At 51.6% G+C, this 21,767-nt stretch overlaps 2 protein-coding genes across 3 annotated transcripts in view; one reads left to right on the forward strand and one right to left on the reverse strand.

Moving 5' to 3' along the window:
• LOC132396451 (uncharacterized) overlaps window positions 1-13,785 on the forward strand; it is a 130,868-nt gene extending 117,083 nt beyond the window's left edge. For both annotated transcript variants that reach the window (XM_059973991.1, XM_059973990.1), the window contains one exon: window positions 10,594-13,785. In XM_059973991.1, coding sequence (XP_059829974.1) covers window positions 10,594-10,984 — 391 coding nt within the window. In that variant the 3' untranslated portion in view covers window positions 10,985-13,785. The remainder of the gene's footprint in view (window positions 1-10,593) is intronic.
• A 2,191-nt stretch (window positions 13,786-15,976) lies between these two features.
• rcn1 (reticulocalbin 1, EF-hand calcium binding domain) overlaps window positions 15,977-21,767 on the reverse strand; it is a 34,997-nt gene continuing 29,206 nt past the window's right edge. The window contains exon 6 of the mRNA XM_059976121.1: window positions 15,977-20,414. Coding sequence (XP_059832104.1) covers window positions 20,307-20,414 — 108 coding nt within the window. The 3' untranslated portion in view covers window positions 15,977-20,306. The remainder of the gene's footprint in view (window positions 20,415-21,767) is intronic.

Here is a 21,767-nt window from a genome sequence, read left to right on the forward strand (position 1 = left end):
GACATGGGTGATGTCAAAATCAGGAAGGAACTGGTGATTTCATTCCATAATAAATCCACACAGTAAAGCTGCCTCTTTTCCCAGCAGTTAGAATTGCTCTCCATAATCTGAGCGTGCATCACTGCGAAAGGCCAAGACTTTGCTGAATCCTGGCCCAGCCTTCACTTACTGTCAGGGAGTCTCGGTCTGAGCAGGAAATCGCTTCCACTTATTCCAAACCACAGGAGTAAAAAGGGTTTTACTCAAAATAACAGAGCGAGAGGCCAACTCTGTTTACACATCACATCCACTCTCGGTAAATCTGTAGTCGTTGAAAGCTGTGCGGCCAGCCCTCGTCCCTCAGTGTGCGGCCAGCCCTCAACCCTCAGTGTGCGGCCAGCCCTCAACCCTCAGTGTGCGGCCAGCCCTCGTCCCTCAGTGTGCGGCCAGCCCTCAACCCTCAGTGTGCGGCCAGCCCTCAACCCTCAGTGTGCGGCCAGCCCTCGTCCCTCAGTGTGCGGCCAGCCCTCGTCCCTCAGTGAGCAGCCAGCCCTCAACCCTCAGTGTGCGGCCAGCCCTCAACCCTCAGTGAGCGGCCAGCCCTCGTCCCTCAGTGTGTGGCCAGCCCTCAACCCTCACTGTGCGGCCAGCCCTCGTCCCTCAGTGTGCGGCCAGCCGTCGTCCCTCAGTGTGCGGCCAGCCCTCAACCCTCAGTGTGCGGCCAGCCCTCGTCCCTCACTGTGCGGCCAGCCCTCGTCCCTCACTGTGCGGCCAGCCCTCGTCCCTCAGTGTGCTGCCAGCCCTCAACCCTCAGTGTGCTGCCAGCCCTCAACCCTCAGTGTGCGGCCAGCCCTCGTCCCTCAGTGTGCTGCCAGCCCTCGTCCATCACTGTGCGGCCAGCCCTCGTCCCTCACTGTGCTGCCAGCCCTCGTCACTCAGTGTGCGGCCAGCCCTCGTCCCTCAGTGTGCGGCCAGCCCTCGTCCCTCAGTGAGCGGCCAGCCCTCGTCCCTCAGTGTGCGGCCAGCCCTCAACCCTCAGTGTGCGGCCAGCCCTCGTCCCTCAGTGTGCGGCCAGCCCTCAACCCTCAGTGTGCGGCCAGCCCTCAACCCTCAGTGTGCGGCCAGCCCTCAACCCTCAGTGTGCGGCCAGCCCTCAACCCTCAGTGTGCTGCCAGCCCTCAACCCTCAGTGTGCTGCCAGCCCTCAACCCTCAGTGTGCGGCCAGCCCTCAACTCTCAGTGTGCAGCCAGCCCTCCACCCTCAGTGTGCGGCCAGCCCTCAACTCTCAGTGTGCAGCCAGCCCTCAACCCTCAGTGTGCTGCCAGCCCTCAACCCTCAGTGTGCGGCCAGCCCTCAACCCTCAGTGTGCTGCCAGCCCTCATCCCTCACTGTGCGGCCAGCCCTCGTCCCTCACTGTGCGGCCAGCCCTCAACCCTCAGTGTGCGGCCAGCCCTCGTCCCTCAGTGTGCTGCCAACCCTCAACCCTCAGAGTGCGGCCAGCCCTCGTCCCTCAGTGTGCGGCCAGCCCTCAACCCTCACTGTGCGGCCAGCCCTCGTCCCTCACTGTGCGGCCAGCCCTCGTCCCTCAGTGTGCGGCCAGCCCTCGTCCCTCAGTGTGCGGCCAGCCCTCGTCCCTCAGTGAGCGGCCAGCCCTCGTCCCTCAGTGTGCGGCCAGCCCTCAACCCTCAGTGAGCGGCCAGCCCTCGTCCCTCAGTGTGCTGCCAGCCCTCAACCCTCAGTGTGCTGCCAGCCCTCGTCCCTCAGTGTGCTGCCAGCCCTCGTCCCTCAGTGTGCGGCCAGCCCTCGTCCCTCAGTGTGCTGCCAGCCCACGTCCCTCAGTGTGCGGCCAGCCCTCAACCCTCAGTGTGCTGCCAGCCCTCAACCCTCAGTGTGCGGCCAGCCCTCAACCCTCAGTGTGCTGCCAGCCCTCAACCCTCAGTGTGCGGCCAGCCCTCAACCCTCAGTGTGCTGCCAGCCCTCAACCTTCAGTGTGCTGCCAGCCCTCAACCCTCAGTGTGCTGCCAGCCCTCAACCCTCAGTGTGCTGCCAGCCCTCAACCCTCAGTGTGCGGCCAGCCCTCAACCCTCAGTGTGCGGCCAGCCCTCAACCCTCAGTGTGCTGCCAGCCCTCAACCCTCAGTGTGCGGCCAGCCCTCAACCCTCAGTGTGCGGCCAGCCCTCAACCCACAGTGTGCTGCCAGCCCTCAACCCTCACTGTGCGGCCAGCCCTCGTCCCTCACTGTGCGGCCAGCCCTCAACCCTCAGTGTGCGGCCAGCCCTCGTCCCTCAGTGTGCTGCCAGCCCTCAACCCTCAGAGTGCGGCCAGCCCTCGTCCCTCACTGTGCGGCCAGCCCTCGTCACTCAGTGTGCGACCAGCCCTCGTCCCTCAGTGTGCTGCCAGCCCTCGTCCCTCAGTGTGCTGCCAGCTCTCGTCCCTCAATGTGCGGCCAGCCCTCAACCCTCAGTGAGCGGCCAGCCCTCGTCCCTCAGTGTGCGGCCAGCCCTCTTCCCTCAGTGTGCGGCCAGCCCTCAACCCTCAGTGTGCGGCCAGCCCTCAACCCTCAGTGTGCTGCCAGCCCTCATCCCTCACTGTGCGGCCAGCCCTCGTCCCTCAGTGTGCGGCCAGCCCTCGTCCCTCACTGTGCGGCCAGCCCTCAACCCTCAGTGTGCGGCCAGCCCTCATCCCTCAGTGTGCTGCCATCCCTCAACCCTCAGTGTGCGGCCAGCCCTCATCCCTCAGTGTGCGGCCAGCCCTCGTCCCTCAGTGTGCAGCCAGCCCTCAACCCTCAGTGTACGGCCAGCCCTCATTCCTCAGTGTGCTGCCAGCCCTCAACCCTCAGAGTGGGGCCAGCCCTCGTCCCTCAGTGTGCAGCCAGCCCTCAACCCTCACTGTGCGGCCAGCCCTCGTCCCTCAGTGTGCGGCCAGCCCTCGTCCCTCAGTGAGCGGCCAGCCCTCGTCCCTCAGTGTGCGGCCAGCCCTCGAGCCTCAGTGAGCGGCCAGCCCTCAACCCTCAGTGTGCTGCCAGCCCTCGTCCCTCAGTGTGCGGCCAGCCCTCGTCCCTCAGTGAGCGGCCAGCCCTCGTCCCTCAGTGTGCTGCCAGCCCTCGTCCCTCAGTGTGCGGCCAGCCCTCGTCCCTCAGTGTGCTGCCAGCCCTCGTCCCTCAGTGTGCTGCCAGCCCTCGTCCCTCAGTGTGCGGCCAGCCCTCGTCCCTCAGTGTGCGGCCAGCCCTCAACCCTCAGTGTGCTGCCAGCCCTCAACCCTCAGTGTGCTGCCAGCCCTCAACCCTCAATGTGCTGCCAGCCCTCAACCCTCAGTGTGCGGCCAGCCCTCAACCCTCAGTGTGCGGCCAGCCCTCAACCCTCAGTGTGCTGCCAGCCCTCGTCCCTCACTGTGCGGCCAGCCCTCGTCCCTCACTGTGCGGCCAGCCCTCAACCCTCAGTGTGCGGCCAGCCCTCGTCCCTCAGTGTGCTGCCAGCCCTCAACACTCAGAGTGCGGCCAGCCCTCGTCCCTCAGTGTGCGGCCAGCCCTCAACCCTCAGAGTGCGGCCAGCCCACAACCCTCAATGTGCTGCCAGCCCTCGTCCCTCAGTGTGCGGCCAGCACTCGTCCCTCAGTGTGCTGCCAGCCCTCGTCCCTCACTGTGCTGCCAGCCCTCAACCCTCAGTGTGCGGCCAGCCCTCGTCCCTCAGTGTGCGGCCAGCCCTCGTCCCTCACTGTGCTGCCAGCCCTCGTCCCTCAGTGTGCGGCCAGCCCTCGTCCCTCAGTGTGCTGCCAGCCCTCGTCCCTCAGTGTGCGGCCAGCTCTCGTCCCTCACTGTGCGGCCAGCCCTCGTCCCTCACTGTGCGGCCAGCCCTCGTCCCTCAGTGTGCGACCAGCCCTCGTCCCTCAGTGTGCTGCCAGCCCTCGTCCCTCAGTGTGCTGCCAGCTCTCGTCCCTCACTGTGCGGCCAGCCCTCAACCCTCAGTGTGCGGCCAGCCCTCAACCCTCAGTGAGCGGACAGCCCTCGTCCCTCAGTGTGCGGCCAGCCCTCAACCCTCACTGTGCGGCCAGCCCTCGTCCCTCAGTGTGCAGCCAGCCCTCGTCCCTCAGTGTGCGGCCAGCCCTCGTCCCTCAGTGTGCTGCCAGCCCTCGTCCATCACTGTGCGGCCAGCCCTCGTCCCTCACTGTGCGGCCAGCCCTCGTCCCTCACTGTGCGGCCAGCCCTCGTCCCTCAGTGTGCGACCAGCCCTCGTCCCTCAGTGTGCTGCCAGCCCTCGTCCCTCAGTGTGCTGCCAGCTCTCGTCCCTCACTGTGCAGCCAGCCCTCAACCCTCAGTGTGCGGCCAGCCCTCAACCCTCAGTGAGCGGCCAGCCCTCGTCCCTCAGTGTGCGGCCAGCCCTCAACCCTCACTGTACGGCCAGCCCTCGTCCCTCAGTGTGCGGCCAGACCTCGTCCCTCAGTGTGCTGCCAGCCCTCAATCCTCACTGTGCGGCCAGCCCTCGTCCCTCAGTGTGCTGCCAGCCCTCAACCCTCACTGTGCGGCCAGCCCTCGTCCCTCAGTGTGCAGCCAGCCCTCAACCCTCACTGTGCGGCCAGCCCTCGTCCCTCAGTGTGCGGCCAGCCCTCGTCCCTCAGTGTGCAGCCAGCCCTCAACCCTCACTGTGCTGCCAGCCCTCGTCCCTCACTGTGCGGCCAGCCCTCGTCCCTCACTGTGCGGCCAGCCCTCGTCCCTCACTGTGCTGCCAGCCTTCATCCCTCAGTGTGCGGCCAGCCCTCAACCCTCAGTGAGCGGCCAGCCCTCGTCCCTCAGTGTGCGGCCAGCCCTCAACCCTCACTGTGCGGCCAGCCCTCGTCCCTCAGTGTGCGGCCAGCCCTCGTCCCTCAGTGTGCTGCCAGCCCTCAACCCTCACTGTGCGGCCAGCCCTCGTCCCTCACTGTGCGGCCAGCCCTCGTCCCTCAGTGTGCGGCCAGCCCTCGTCCCTCAGTGTGCTGCCAGCCCTCAACCCTCAGAGTGCGGCCAGCCCTCGTCCCTCACTGTGCGGCCAGCCCTCGTCCCTCAGTGTGCGACCAGCCCTCGTCCCTCAGTGTGCTGCCAGCCCTCGTCCCTCAGTGTGCGGCCAGCCCTCGTCCCTCAGTGTGCGGCCAGCCCTCAACCCTCAGTGTGCGGCCAGCCCTCAACCCTCAGTGTGCTGCCAGCCCTCATCCCTCACTGTGCGGCCAGCCCTCGTCCCTCAGTGTGCGGCCAGCCCTCGTCCCTCACTGTGCGGCCAGCCCTCAACCCTCAGTGTGCGGCCAGCCCTCATCCCTCAGTGTGCTGCCAGCCCTCAACCCTCAGAGTGCAGCCAGCCCTCGTCCCTCAGTGTGCAGCCAGCCCTCAACCCTCAGTGTACGGCCAGCCCTCATTCCTCAGTGTGCTGCCAGCCCTCAACCCTCAGAGTGGGGCCAGCCCTCGTCCCTCAGTGTGCAGCCAGCCCTCAACCCTCACTGTGCGGCCAGCCCTCGTCCCTCAGTGTGTGGCCAGCCCTCGTCCCTCAGTGAGCGGCCAGCCCTCGTCCCTCAGTGTGCGGCCAGCCCTCGACCCTCAGTGAGCGGCCAGCCCTCAACCCTCAGTGTGCTGCCAGCCCTCGTCCCTCAGTGTGCGGCCAGCCCTCGTCCCTCAGTGAGCGGCCAGCCCTCGTCCCTCAGTGTGCGGCCAGCCCTCGTCCCTCACTGTGCTGCCAGCCCTCGTCCCTCAGTGTGCGGCCAGCCCTCGTCCCTCAGTGTGCTGCCAGCCCTCGTCCCTCAGTGTGCGGCCAGCTCTCGTCCCTCACTGTGCGGCCAGCCCTCGTCCCTCACTGTGCGGCCAGCCCTCGTCCCTCAGTGTGCGACCAGCCCTCGTCCCTCAGTGTGCTGCCAGCCCTCGTCCCTCAGTGTGCTGCCAGCTCTCGTCCCTCACTGTGCGGCCAGCCCTCAACCCTCAGTGTGCGGCCAGCCCTCAACCCTCAGTGAGCGGACAGCCCTCGTCCCTCAGTGTGCGGCCAGCCCTCAACCCTCACTGTGCGGCCAGCCCTCGTCCCTCAGTGTGCGGCCAGCCCTCGTCCCTCAGTGTGCGGCCAGCCCTCGTCCCTCAGTGTGCTGCCAGCCCTCGTCCATCACTGTGCGGCCAGCCCTCGTCCCTCACTGTGCGGCCAGCACTCGTCCCTCACTGTGCGGCCAGCCCTCGTCCCTCAGTGTGCGACCAGCCCTCGTCCCTCAGTGTGCTGCCAGCCCTCGTCCCTCAGTGTGCTGCCAGCTCTCGTCCCTCACTGTGCAGCCAGCCCTCAACCCTCAGTGTGCGGCCAGCCCTCAACCCTCAGTGAGCGGCCAGCCCTCGTCCCTCAGTGTGCGGCCAGCCCTCAACCCTCACTGTACGGACAGCCCTCGTCCCTCAGTGTGCGGCCAGACCTCGTCCCTCAGTGTGCTGCCAGCCCTCAATCCTCACTGTGCGGCCAGCCCTCGTCCCTCAGTGTGCTGCCAGCCCTCAACCCTCACTGTGCGGCCAGTCCTCGTCCCTCAGTGTGCAGCCAGCCCTCAACCCTCACTGTGCGGCCAGCCCTCGTCCCTCAGTGTGCGGCCAGCCCTCGTCCCTCAGTGTGCAGCCAGCCCTCGTCCCTCAGTGTGCTGCCAGCCCTCAACCCTCAGTGTGCGGCCAGCCCTCAACCCTCAGTGTGCGACCAGCCCTCAACCCTCAGTGTGCGACCAGCCCTCAAACCTCAGTGTGCGACCAGCCCTCATCCCTCAGTGTGCGGCCAGCCCTCGTCCCTCACTGTGCGGCCAGCCGTCGTCCCTCAGTGTGCGGCCGGCCCTCGTCCCTCAGTGTGCTGCCAGCCCTCGTCCCTCACTGTGCTGTCAGCCCTCGTCCCTCAGTGTGCGGCCAGCCCTCGTCCCTCAGTGTGCGGCCAGCCCTCAACCCTCAGTGAGCGGCCAGCCCTCGTCCCTCAGTGTGCTGTCAGCCCTCGTCCCTCAGTGTGCGGCCAGCCCTCATCCCTCAGTGTGCGGCCAGCCCTCATCCCTCAGTGTGCGGCCAGCCCTCGTCCCTCACTGTGCTGTCAGCCCTCGTCCCTCACTGTGCTGTCAGCCCTCGTCCCTCAGTGTGCGGCCAGCCCTCGTCCCTCAGTGTGCGGCCAGCCCTCAACCCTCAGTGAGCGGCCAGCCCTCGTCCCTCAGTGTGCTGTCAGCCCTCGTCCCTCAGTGTGCGGCCAGCCCTCATCCCTCAGTGTGCGGCCAGCCCTCATCCCTCAGTGTGCGGCCAGCCCTCGTCCCTCACTGTGCTGTAGAGCTCTGTGTCTCATTGATGTCACTGTGACTGAATGGTTTGAGTTAGGAGAGGCTGAACGGGCTGGGACTGTTCTCCCTGAAGCGTAGGAGGCTGAGGATTATCAAACCTTGACTAGCTCAAACAGGCATGCTAGCCAGCACTGATGAGAATGGCCGAATGGTCTGCTTCCATGACTCCCTGAGTCCATGACTGTTGCAGCAGTCTGCAGTCGAGTACAATACATCCCGTCTTCTGACGAACAACAGTGGAGGACAGCACCAACTCCAACGTGGATGCCACGCTGCTCACCTCTGGTGGAGTGCGTCAACTCCGATGCCTCTCTCCTGGGCGGCTGCAAACCGGCGACACCGTGGTTTGAAGCCTAGTCCGTGCTGCGACCATGGCCATGCTGCTCCCACACCATCTACACCACCCCCTCCCCCCGCCATTTGCCAATACAACACTGAGTTGGATTTGCAGCAATCCATGCTACCAATGTCCAGCAGGGCCTTGTGATCATAACAAATACGTCTAAAAAAGACAGTAACCCCTTGGGTTGGTCCCGTAGGAGCTGCAGTGTCCGAGTGTGGTGTCATCTTATCGAATGATTCAACACCCGCTGCAAGAAGTTCCTTTGCACATCAGTTTTCAATAACCACCACAATCATGTAGCTTGCGATCCTCCCATTAGCAGAATCTTCCTGACATCTACCCCCGAAGAATCTTCTATTCCCTAATTTTGTAACTATCTGTCTTTGTTTGAAATTCTTCCAATGGTTAAAATATAAAGATAAAAGATTAAGCATTTGTGTTATTTGTCACACATGCATTAAAACATGCAGTAAAATGCAATGTTTGCATCAATGACCATGCAGTCTGAGGATCTGTGTTGGTCATTGATGCCATATTTCTATCTCCAATGTCGTATGCCCACAATTTACCTATCCTAACCCTACCCTGTACAGCTTTGGAGTTTGGGAGGAAAGTAGTGGATACGGCCCAGTCCATCACAAGTGAAGCCCTCCCCCCCACCCACCATTGAGCACATCTCCACGAGACATCTTCACAGAAAAGCAGCATCCATCTTCAGGGACCCCCACTACCCAGGACAGGCTCTCCTTTCACTACTACCATCAGGAAGAAAGTACAAGAGCCTCACTAGGTTCAGGAACAGTTACTACCCCTCAACCATCAGAGTCTTGAACCAATGAGAACAACTTTACTCAGCTTCACTTGGCCCTTCTCTGAAACATTCCCACAACCTATGGACTCACTTTCAAGGAGTCTTCATTACATGTTGTTGATATTTATTGCTTATTATTATTATTATTATTATTATTATTATTATTATTATTATTATTATTATTATTATTATTATTATTATTATTATTATTATTTTATTTTTGTATTTTCACAGTTTGTTGTCTTTTGCACTCTGGTTGATTGCCCAAGTTGGGCAGTCTTTCATTGATTCTGTTATGGTTATTATTCTATTATGGATTTATTGAGTATGCTCACAGGAAAATTAATTTCATGGTTGTATATGGTGATGTATATGTATTTTGATATTAAATTTGTTTTTGAACTTTGGAACTGGAGCACAGGAAGAAGGCACAATTGAACCCTAGTTAGTGATCGCTGGTACTGTAAAGGGTTTGCACTAACCACTATGCTACTGAGCTGCCCCTTGACATCTTAGGCCCACTAAGAATCTCATATAAAAATGAGACCGTCTGCGGATGCTGGAAATCCAGAGCAACACACACAAAATGCTGGAGGAACTCAGCGGGTCCGGCAGCATCTATAGAAATGAATAAACAATCTAAGTTGCGGGATTCTTGTATGTTCCAAAAAAATTTCTCTTTGGGAGGATTTAAGATGAAATCTCAGTGGCCCAAACAGATAAACGAACAACTGCTCATGGTTAGCTTTCATTTCAAGAGGATTAGAATATAAAAGCAAGGATGTAACGTTGAGATTTTATAAAGCACAAGTGAGGCCTCACTTGGAGTATTGTGAGCAGGTTTGGGCCCCTTATCTTAGACAGGATGTGCTGAAAGCATCTTCCTGATGGTAGTAGCGAGAAGAGGGCCTGTCCTGGGTCGTGGGGGCTCCCTGTTGATGGATGCTGCTTTTCTGTGAAGATGAGGGTTCAAAGGAGGTTCATGAAGATTATTCCATGATTGAATGTCTTGCCACATGAAAAGCATTTGATGGCTCTGGGCCTGGATTCACTGGAATTCAGAAGAATAAAGGGTAACCTCATTGAAGCCTATTGAATGGTGGAAGGCCTTGATAGAGTGGATGTGGAGAGGACGTTTCCTGTGGTGGGAGAGTCTAAGACCAGCGGACACTGCCTCAAAATAGAGAGGCATCCTTTTAGAACAGAGATGAGGAAGAATTTCTTTAGCCAGAGAGTGGTGAATCTGTGGAATTCTTTGGAGACCAAGTCTTCATGTATATTTAAGGCAGAGGTTGATAGATTTTTGATTGGTCAGGACATGGGGAGAAGGCAGGAGACTGGTGCTGAGAGGAAAGGTGGATCAGCCATAATGAAATGGCTGAGCTGACTCGATCGGCCAAACAGCCTAATTCTTCTCCCATATCTTATGGTCTTATGGTCTTACAGTAGACAAATGGGAGTTGACTCTCAAGATGAGAGTGAATGAGCCACCGTGATTGAATCTTTATTCCTTGGAGTGTAGGAGAGTGAGAGGTGACCTTGCAGAAGTTTATAAAATCATGAGAGGTATCAATATGAGAGATGTTCATAGTCATTCACCAGGATTGATGAGTCCAAAATGAGACGGCACAGATACAAGATAAGAGGAGATAGATTTAAAAGATACTACAGACGCAACTTCTTTACACAGAGGGTAGTGAGTACCTGGAACAAGCTGCCAGAGAAAATGGTCAAGGCAGATACATTCGCAACACTTAAGAGGCATACGGATTGATACATGATAGGGAGGAGCATGGAGGTTTATGGACTGAACATGGGCAACTACGATGAGCAGTGAGGAAGGATCCTGTTGGAACAGAGAGCCTGTTTCCATGTTATGATTCGATTACTCACTGAGTTCCACGTGACACCTGATCTCACCTATTACCTGCCTGCTTGAATTCCACCCCTCCTCCTTCCTGTTCTGGCTTCTGCCACCTTTCTTTCCAGTGCTAATGAAGTGTCTTGGCCCAAAACATCGACTGTTTATTCCCCTCCCTACATTCTGCAAGCCTGTTAAGTTCTTCCACTATTTTGTTGTGTGTTGCTCAAGGATTCCAACATCTACAGAATTCCTTATGTTGTCACAGGTAAATTTTGCATTTGTGTTAATGTGATTTCCACCTTTGTGCTTTAGGTATTGTGGATTAAATGCCAACCGCCAGACCTCATCGATGGTGGGCTTTATCGCCAGCTGCCAATGCACGTACCATGCAGCTGTGACATTTCCTCAGAACCCACTGGCAGCCTTAGGGGTAGAGAGGATCGGCCGTTCCAGCGTCTGCTGCCGGCTGGCCCTCTTCAAGCCCCGGCAGGGGCAAGCGCCTCTTCCCTTGGATTACGACCTGCTTTCCAATGGCTGCCATCCCAGCAGTGCCCTGCTGGGGGTGTATGAGACCGCTGCCTGCACCACGGGAGTCTCCACTCTTGTCTTCGTGGACCCGGCCAATGAGAAGCCCAAGGAGCTGCCCGAGTGGCTCAGGAAGCACCTTGAGAAGATTGTGGTGAAGCCAGGGGCTTCCAGCTAATTGTCCGAGAACCCCAAAAAAAGAGTGAGTGGGATTGCCATCCCTTCAATAGTAAATCCATATATAATATGCTGCAGGAACTCACTTTTCTGTTCCCCATTCTGGCTCCCCTCTTATTCCATTTCTTCTCCACACCTGCTTATCACCACCCTCTGGTTCCCCTTCTCCAGCCCTTTCTCCTATGGGCAATTCACCTATCAGATTCCTCCTTCTTCACTCCTTGACCTTTTCCACCTATCACCTCTCAACTTCTTACTTCAACCCCCTCCCTCACGCACTCACCTTCCCCATCACTTGATCTCGCCCATCACCTGACAACTTGTACTCCTTCCCAACCCCCACCTTTCTATTCTGGCTTCTTCTCCCCTCCTTTCCATTCCTGAGGAAGGGTCTCGGCCCGAGCTGTCTACTTTATTCCCCTCCGTAGAAGCTGCCTGATCTGCTGAGTTCCTCCGCCATTGTGTGTGCTGCTCTGGATTTCCAGCGTCTGTCATCAAAGCTAAATTTTTGCGAGGAGCCAGAGAGGTTGGAGCATTTTGCAGGGAAAAATCATTCCCAATTTTCTTCCCTCTGATTTCCATCCCACAACATTCAGAATTCTCCAACATGTGCTGCTCAGAATAAAAATCCCTGATCGAAGACTTGCAGAATTTAGACAATAGACAATAGGTGCAGAAGTAGACCATTCGGCCCTTCAAGCCTGCACCATTTTGAGATCATGGCTGATCATCTAATGTCAATACCCGGTTCCTGCCTTGTCCCCATATCCCTTGATTCCCCTATCCATAAGATACCTATCTAGCTCCTTCTTGAAAGCATCCAGAGAATTGGCCTCCACTGCCTTCCGAGGCAGTGCATTCCACACCTCCACAACTCTCTGGGAGAAGAAGTTTTTCCTTAACTCTGTCCTAAATGACCTACCCTTTATTCTCAAACCATGCCTTCTGGTACTGGACTCTCCCAGCATCTGGAACATATTTCCTTCCTCTATCTTGTCCAATCCCTTAATAATCTTATAAGTTGGAATCAGATCCCCTCTCAATCACCTTAATTCCAGCGTGTACAAGCCCAGTCTCTCTAACCTCTCTGCGTAAGACAGTCCGGACATCCCAGGAATTAACCTTGTGAATTTACCTAGTAGAGTGAAGCAGGAGATGGTGTCTCAGTAAAGGAATGGCTTCCAGAAAGAGAACAAGTGTAGAAATTAGCCGTCCTGTCTTTGGCTCAACAGAGCACTGTTTAGTGCATGACTATCCTGCAACGAAGACAAGCCATTTCTTTCCCTCAAGAGTTTTACAGAAGTCCTGAACCTAGAGGACAGTCCAGCAGAAAGGGGTCTTGACCCAGAAAATCGACTGTAGTTTTTCCCATAGATGCTGTCTGACCTGCTGAGTTCCTCCAGCATTTTGTGTGCATTCCCTCTGCACTCTTTCCAGTTTCATGACATCTTTCCTCTGCCAGGTGTCCAAAACTCGGCACAATACACCAAGTGCGGCTTTGTCAATATCTACAACCTCTATGCCCAGTGATCTGACTGATGAGGGTCAGTGTGCTAATCACCTTGTCTTAATTTTGCTGGGTTCCAGAGTTCACAGAGCACTGCACAGAATTCCACAGTACAGTATCAGCTCTTCAGGCCTATGCCAAGACTTCTGCTCCATATAGGCCTCTTCCCCTAATAGTTCCATCCTGGAGCTGGAGGACTGTTCATGTGGGTGGGTGGGAGAGAGGAAAGGGGCTTGCCCTGGTGTTGTTTTGTTGCTTGTTGTGTTCTGCCCTGTTATTTTCTGTGTACATTGAGGGCTTGCTAAGTTGGCACTGCAATGTATTCCACAGATTCAACATTCAATAATGTACTCCCCTGAAACTCTCTGGTGTCCTGGGAACTCGTCACAGCTCCTGGTTCCCATGCCTGAAACTCACAGGGCTCCCTGTCCCGTCCCTGAAACTCTCCGGGATTCCTTGAAAGTCATTGGAAAATCCTGAAACTGATTGGGGTTCCCTACCCCTTTCTTGAAATTCACTGGTGGGTGGGGGGTGTCTCTGTTCTTTCCGGAAATTCACCATTGGGGGGGGGGGGGGGCATTGTCCCATTCCTGAAACTCACTGGGGGTTGTTGCCCTGACCCTGAAACTCACTGGAACTCTATCCCCTTAAGACTCAGCAAGACTCTTTCTCTTTGAAACTCACCAGGTCTGCCACTCCTGTCCCTGAAACTCAGTTAGGTCCAGTTCTTGTACCTGAAACTCATTGTTCTCATCTTAAAACTCATCTGGACCCCTTTTCCAACTCTCCCTTGAAACTCAACGAAGTCCAGGTTCATGTATACCCGTTCAACTTATCATTTCGCAGGAAAATTTACCATTTTACAGAGTAACATCTCCTGGGACATCAATAACATTCGATAGATACAATATCTGCCAGTCCAGCAGTACCAAAGTCCCAATGGTTGGGGTTTTACTGATTAGATTCATTGAAACTTTCTGGTCCTGGACCATCTCATCGTTGTTCTTTGTGTTTATGAAAACAGGAGCAAACCTCTATGTCAAGAGCGTGTCTTCTTGTTTAAGCAGAATCTAGGCTAGTAGAATAGAAATGAAATTGCATTAACCTTCATTTCCTAAATAATGAGGTGCTTCTCTCACATTTTCAGTGATGGTGTTTGGAGCATGTTTTTCAAAGTGAACAATGCTTCATTTCATCTGCTACCACAGATACTTATCACCAAAACTAAACAATGTTGTCAAGTGTTAACATGTTGTTATTTTGTATTTCACTTAGATACACCAATAAACTGGAAAGTTTCTAACAATGAGGTTTCAGTGACCATTATGTTTCTCCTTGCATTGTGAGCATCCCAACCTTTTTTATGTCATGGACCCCTATCATTAACCAAGGTGTTAGTGGACCCCAGGTTGGGTACCCTTGAGTTAGAGTATCATGAAGGTTTTCTGATTTCTTCATGCAACAGAACAAGTAATAAATTATTTTAAAAATCTGCAAATCTTTTGGAGTAGTCTATTATGTCTGGTGCTCCTGTATCAGGAGCACCAGACGTAATAGATGGATCATCTACATGGATGAGATTTGTTGTAAACTGGGGGACCGCTTCATTGAGTACCTCTGCTCCATCTGCCTCAAGCAGAACTTCCTAGTGGCCAAACATTTTAATTCCAATTCCCATTCCCTTCCTGACATGTCAGTCCATGGCCTCGTGCCAAGATGAGGCCACCTTCAGGGTGGAACACAACCATTATCTGGGTAGCCTCCAAACCGATGGCATGAATATTGATTTCCTTCCAGTAAACAAATTCATTCCCCACCCCCACCCCTCTTTTATATTGTTATTTCCATAGGAAATATAGCAGTTCAACCATTTCTGGGAGATTTCAAACATTCCCTCTATAGTTACTGCTCTTGTATCCATGAGAAAGCACAGCATGCTTTTTACTGCAGTGAGATTGGGATCCCTGCATTTCAGAGATACAACAGAGTATGCATTGATAAGAAAGCCATAAGACCACAAGACATAGGAGCAGAATTAGGCCATTTGGCCCATTGAGTCTGCTCCACCATTCCATCATGGCTAGTTCATTAACCCTCGTGACACCATTCTCCTGCCTTCTCCCCATAACCTTTGACACTTACTAATCAAGAACTTATCAACCTCCACTTTTACCCAATGACTTGGCCTGCACAGATTCACCACCATCTGGCTAAGGAAATTCCTCTTCATCTCTGTTCTAAAGGGATTCTGGCACTTTGCTGTCTAATCCTAGACTCCTCCATGCCCGCTCTATCTAGACCTTTCAATATTCAATAGGCTTCAATGAGATCCACCCCTCCTCTGTCTTCTAATTTCCAGCCAGTGCAGACCCAGAGCCACCAACTGCTCATGTGTTAACCCCTTCAATCCCAGGATTATTCTCTTGAACTCAATCTCAAATACAGCTTGCTTTATATTGTGCACTTCTACTTAAGAAAACATCAAGTGGCTTTAATAGCAGGTTTTATCATTGCCAACTTCCGTTCCTTTCACTGCATCTTGACTATATAGAACACAGAACAGTTCAGCACAGGAACAGGCCCTTCAGCCCACGATGTTGTGCTGAAACAGCTAAAAAGTAAATCAAAACCCCCCTCAAAACAAACCCCTCCTACCTACACAACATCCATAACCCTTAACTTTCATCACATTCATGGGCCTATCTATAATCTCTTAAAGACCCCCAATGTATCTGCCTCCACCAGGTAGTGCCTTCCAGGCATCCAACACGCTTTTGAGTAAAAAAACATACCCTTCACGTCCCCTTTGAACCTACCCCCTCTCATCTTCAATGCATGCCCTGTGGTATTGGACATCTCTTCCCTGGAAATAAATATTACCCATCTACTCTATCTATGCCTCTCATAATCTTATGAACCTTTATCAAACTTAAATAGTGGTTAAGTAGCAGGTAGATACTCAACTAGTCAAAAGCAGCACATCCACTTGCAATACATTAAATACTCAACTATCAAACTCATCACTCAACCTTGTTGAGGTTTGGAGGCTTGTGTGCCTCAGTTGACCCTGGGAACTATGTTGGCTGGAGTCAGGGCTTCATGCTTTGGCTCTTGGTAGAGTCACCCATGCCAAACAGGTCAAAGGGTCTACTGGTCCTTCAAGTTCGAGGGTTCAGTTCAGGGCTAACCACCATGACGGGTAAAACAAAATTGTTACAGAATCCTTCTACATCTGAATGCAATGGTATTCCTGAGTCTCCACCCGAGACTTGCATAACTGACAGTAGCGAAAACCGAGATGATGCTACTGACTTGATGAAGGAAGACCCGAACACCACCAGAGATGGAGGACCTTCATTGCTGTCCTAAACGCCAGTGACATAACAGGGCCTAAGTAAGTATCAAATTCATTAATGTGGTCAAAATGGGGGTTTGCATGCGTTTTGACAAAACGGAAGTTTCACACAGTTTACTCAAAGTATTTTAATTACATACGTGTAAGTTACATTCTTTAAACTACTATTGTGGTTGAAGAACTCAGCTTTGTTCTGTTCGGCAACTGAATGAATTATCTTTGAAATGTTAGGACAGTAATTCATAACTCAAGATGAATTAACCTTGGTGTTTGTGTGATTCCACATAAAGCCAGAGAAGTTATATTGAGCAAACAAAAACTGCTACTGGATCTCAGCAAAGCTAATCAACATCTGTGGAAGCAAGGAAATAGTCAATATTGCAAGAAAGGACAACCATTGCCTCCACAGGTGCTACTTGAACCACTGAATTTGTAGATGACACCAAGTTTGGTGGTGGCATATGTACTGTAGAAGTTTGTCAAGGGTTACAATGTGACGTTTCTTAGGATGTAGAGCTGGGCTCAGAAATAGCACACGGAGTTCAACACAGGCAAGCGTGAAGTGATTCCGTTTGGAAGGTCAAATTTGACAGCAGAATACAGGGTTAATGGCAAGATTCATAGAGTGAAGGAACAGCGGGATCTTGGGGTCCATGTCTGTAGATCTCTCAAAGCTGCTGTGCAATTAGGTGTATGGAGCACTGGCCTTCATTAGTCAGGGGGTCAAGTTCAAGGGTTGCAAGGTAATGTTGCAGATCTACAAAACTCTGGTAAGACCACACTTGCAATATTGTATTCAGTTCTGATCGCTCTATTATAGGAAGGATATGGAAGATTTAGAGAGGTTATAGAGAGGATTTACCGCGATGCTGCCTGAATTGGAGAGAATATCTTTTGAGGATAGATTGAGCAAGCTACGACTTCTCACTTTGGAGTGAAGGAGAATGAGAAGTGACTTGCTAGAGATGTACATGATGATGAGAGGCAGAATTCGAGTGGGCAGCCAGAGACCTTTTCCCCCAGGGTGAAAATGGCTAAATATGAGGCATCATCATTTTAAGGTGATTGGAGGAAAGCATAGTGAATATCAGAGGCAAGTTTATTTTTTAAAAACAGAGTGTGATCTCACTGATGCTAGTGGCAGAAACATTAGGGTCATTTAAGAATCTTAGATAGGCGCATGGATAAAAGAAAAAAAGGGCTATGTGGCAGGAAGGGTTAGATTGATCTCAGAGCAAGTTAAAAGGTCAGCACAACTTCATGGGCCAAAGGGCCAGTACTGTTTTAAATTCTAATTACTCCAGCAGTTTGTTTCTCACTCCAGATTCCAGCATCTGCAATTTCTAGTGAGTCCAGAGAAGTCACATGGCAGGTAGCCATTTTGTTCACCTCCACACTTTGATGGAAGCTCTCTACTTTGGTCCCATACCCCTGCCCATTCTGTCAAATCCTTTCATATTCCATCTATTCAAATACTGATCCTTTCAAATGATGTTGTTGAGACTGCTTGACTGAATGTTATGTGTTGACAGATTGAGGATTCTAACTAGCCAAGTGAAATGTGAATGGAAGGGCTTTCGAAGAATTTACTGTTTCAATTCCAGCTGACACTTTCAAAAAATATTTTCACTGTCTTCTTCCACCTGATCAGCTTCACAATGAGTTCTCAGTCAGAGCCTTGCTGTCCATATCCTAACTTCAAGACCCAGTCAACCATCACACAATAAAGAGCCAAGAGACACCCTGAAAGGTTGTGAAGGGTCCTGTGAGGAAGATCTTAGAGTAGGTTAATAGGTTGTCACTTCCATCAGAGTTATTAGATCATACTTCATATGTATAACTTTTTATGGATGACGAACATGAATCCACATAATACATGGACTGATCCTGTGGTTAGATCACACTTGGAGAATTGTGTTCAGTTCTAGTCACCTCTGTATAGGTAGGATGTGGAAGCTTTAGTGAGGGTGCAGAGGAAATCAGAGAATGTGTCTTATTAGGAAAGGTTGAGTGAGCTTGGGCTTTTCTCTTTGGAGTGACAGAGCATGAAAAGCAAATTGACAAAGGTGTATAAGATTATGAGAAGCATTGATAAAGGAGTTAAGAAAACCTCTTAGCCAGGGCAGCAATGTCCAATTCCAGCGAAAATCTGTTTAAAGTGAATGGAGGAACGTTTGGGGGAGATATCAGAGGTAAGTTATTTACAATAGAATGGCAGGTGCCTGGAACACGCTGTTGGAGGTTGTGGTAGAGGCAGTTGCATTAGGGACATTTAAGAAACACTTAAGATAGACACATAGATGAAATGGAAATAGAAAGAGAGTATTATGGGCTGTGTAGGTTAGATTGATCGCAGAGAAGGTTGAAATAGGTCAGCACATTATGTGCTGAAGGGTCTGTACTGTTCTCTATTTGAATTCTCATGTACTTAAACCGGCCCTCTGAATGTATCCTATAAACACACACATAAATGTTTCCCCTCAGTTCCCCTCGTACCATCTCACCTGATCCACCAGTATCTCTCCAGTCTATTGCAGCAGAGATTGGGATTCCAAAGCTTCTCTGTTCATGCCCTCCTAGATGACATCTGGGCAAGCCAAGAACCAAACCATCTAAATATGTCAGGTCCCACATGCTGGTAAAGGTGCCCAGTTCTGCCTCACAAGTACCACCGCCACCCATTGTTCTCCAAAACCTGTCGCACTGCTCATCTGATAATGACTAGGCATGCGGATACCTCTTAAGGGGGCTTTACCTATTGTTTATCACCAACCCGGCTGGCCAGAAACCTCACTAATCCACTTAATTCCCAAAATACTTGCAACCACGCGAGTCTACTGGGAGCGGGGGGGGGGGGGGGGTGAGGGGGTGACTGTGCATTAGGAACAGTGCTTGTTTTGCTGTTGTTGTTTCATTGCATGGTACATTGTTTTGTTCTGCTGAACATTGTTGCTGTGCTATGTTGGCACCAGAATGTGTAGTGACACTTGTGGGCTGCCCAAGCACATCCTTCAGCTGTGCTGGTTATTGACACAAACATCTCACTGAATGTTTTCCATGTACATGTGATAAATAAATGAATCTGAACCTATCACCAAGACCACCAACATCAACCTCCATAGTATTATCACCTGCAACAGGCCCACCTCTACCCAGATGCTGCTCTAGGTTGCTGGACAAAACTATTCCCATTTAAACTAATGTAACAGGTCTCTCATGTCGCATCCTCCATTAAATCAGGATCATCCAAAGTTCTATTTCATGGCCCACTGTCCTCTTCTGTCAGATTCCTTCCTCTTCATCCCTTTACCTCTTCCATTTATCACCTGCCAGCTTCTTACATCATCCCCCATCACCTGCCAGCTTGTACTCATTACCTTCCTTCCATCGTCATCTCCATCCCCCCCCCCCCCCACTTGTCATGCTAGCAATCTGCAAATGAACCACTACATCCGTCAAAATAAGACCACTTTGGCAAGGCCCAGGTGGACAGCAAGTGGCCACAAAAGCACTCTGTAAATGAGAAGTGGTCCAATTATTGCAAGTGTGTTTACTAGTAAGATGAATGACAGTGTCATTTGGAAAGATGAATTGGAAGTCTTACATTCTATGCATTCTCAGCACATGGGCATTGCAGACAGGGCTGGTGTCTTCCTTTGAAAAGGAGGTAGGACCTCTTCTACTTCAGTAAGATCATAGGACATAGGAGCAGAATTAGGCCCATCGAGTTTGCTCCACCATCAAATCATGGTGATTTATTTTGCCTCTTAACCCCCTTCTCCCCTTAACCTTCAACTCCCCTACTAACCCAAGAAATCACACTTGCAATGCACCCAGCGAAGGAAGTCTCGCAGGTGACATCAGACAGAGACTTAGGTCCGAAGACCAAAAGGCAGTGATCCACATATCCAAGTTAGGGTGCTTTATAATTTGGACAGAAACATAACCCTGCCCCTCCAAGTGGTGGGCATCACAAGGGCAGGGCAAAATGAAAATCAAAAAATATTCTCCTGTACCATCTGCTCCCAAATTAGGAATGATGAGAATCTAGTTTGGAAGCATGACAACCAACTCCTAACTGTTCCATAAGAGATTATTAGGGTTTTGTTCGTTATGGCAAAAGGTAACAGAGCAAAAATGAGAAAGCAGCCAAACTCCTGCTTGGGGAATAAAACTGGATGTGTCCAATGGTTCCCAATGTCCTCAACTGAACAACTCTGCTGCAAAGTCTTTGTACATTGATTGGCATCAGTTCAGTCAGGTATTTGGGCAAAGGTAGCCCATGAGTGAATGAGGTAAAGAGTGGGCTATATTAGTAGAGCAGAACTGACGGACAACTTCAGTCATTTAACATGCGGCAAGAAGCTGCAGCCTGTTAATCCACTTCTTCATCTTCAATCGAGACGTCTCTGAACTTCCCAGTGGAGGTGAATCATCCAGCATTATTTCTCCTGGCTGGCCTCACAACTCACTGTGATTTCGAGTCAGGTCTTCTCCATAGTTGGTGGCCTGGCTGCCGACAAACATATTCCAGTTGTCCAGAATCTCCTGCTTCGATAATCTTTTGTCCTATTTTGTTTCAGGATAAACAAAAAAAAGTCAAGACTTTTGTTTAAGAAGATTGATTTCTTTTTTTTAAAAAAAAGTGTATGACTTGCTACAAGGACTTACAAGCTTAGGACATTCATGATATCAGTAAAAAATTGTTGAAGTGTAATCACCATCGTAGCAGTCCAGGTCATTTAGAAAGTCATTAAAATTGAAGCACAGTTTTTCAAACATTCTCATTCTTGAAAAATAAAACTACAAAATACAGATAAATAATTAAGCATATCAAACTAAAGCAAAATAGCCTTGTCTGTCACAGGTAAAGCCCTCCCCATCACTGAGCATGGCTACACAGATCAACGTCTCAGGAAAGCAGTATCCATCAACAGGGACTCCCACCATCCAGGCCATGCTCTCTTCTCGCTGCTGCCATCAGGAAGAAAGTACAGGAGCCTCAGGACTCACACCACCAGGCTCAGGAACAGTTATTAACCCTCAACATTCAGGCTCTTGAACCAAAGGGGACAACTTTACTCAGCTTCACTTGCCTCATCATTGAAACGTCTCCACAACTTACGGGCTCACTTTCAAGGACTCTGTGTCTCATCATCTCGATATTTGTTGCTTTCTCATTTATTTTTATTATTATTTCTTTCTTTATGTTTTGTGGTTTGTTGTCTTCTGCACGCTGATTGTTTGCCCAAATGGTGTGGCCTTTCATGGATATTATTATGATTATGAGATTTATTGAGTATGCCCACAAGGAAATGAATCTCAGGGTTGTATATGGTGACATAAATGTACTTTGATAATAAATTTACTTTGAACTTCTAAGTCAGTTAGAGCAACACAATATGCTGGAAGAACTCAGCAACTATAGAGATGAATAAACAGCTGATGTATCTGCTCTATTGATATTGCCTGTCCTGCTGAGTTCCTCCAGCATATTGTACATGTTGCTCTGAATTCTCAGCATCTGCAGAATCTCTTAAGTATTACAAGTAAATTATCTTCTGTCTCTTTGTCTTTTGATTCTTCGACTGACAATCCCCACTGAAATCCATGGGATCTCACATCCTCTGACAGGTTAGCCTGGTAAGATAGTATTGGATTGGGCTGTAGAAGAGCCACACATGATAAGAATATAGGAGCTGAATTAAGCCATTGTGCCCATCGAGCCTGCTCCACTTCATCATAGCTGTTCTCTCAACCCCAATCTCCTGCCTTCTCCCTGTATCCCTTCATGCCCTGATCCATCAACCTCAGTCTTAAATATACATAAAGACTTGGCCTCCACAGCTATCTGATGCAAAGAATTCCACAGATTCACCATTCTCTGACTAAAGAAATTGCTCTTCATCTCCGTTCTAAAAA

Source organism: Hypanus sabinus, chromosome 7 (assembly GCF_030144855.1).
Source record: "Hypanus sabinus isolate sHypSab1 chromosome 7, sHypSab1.hap1, whole genome shotgun sequence".
In the NCBI taxonomy this organism is placed as follows: Eukaryota; Metazoa; Chordata; class Chondrichthyes; order Myliobatiformes; family Dasyatidae; genus Hypanus; species Hypanus sabinus.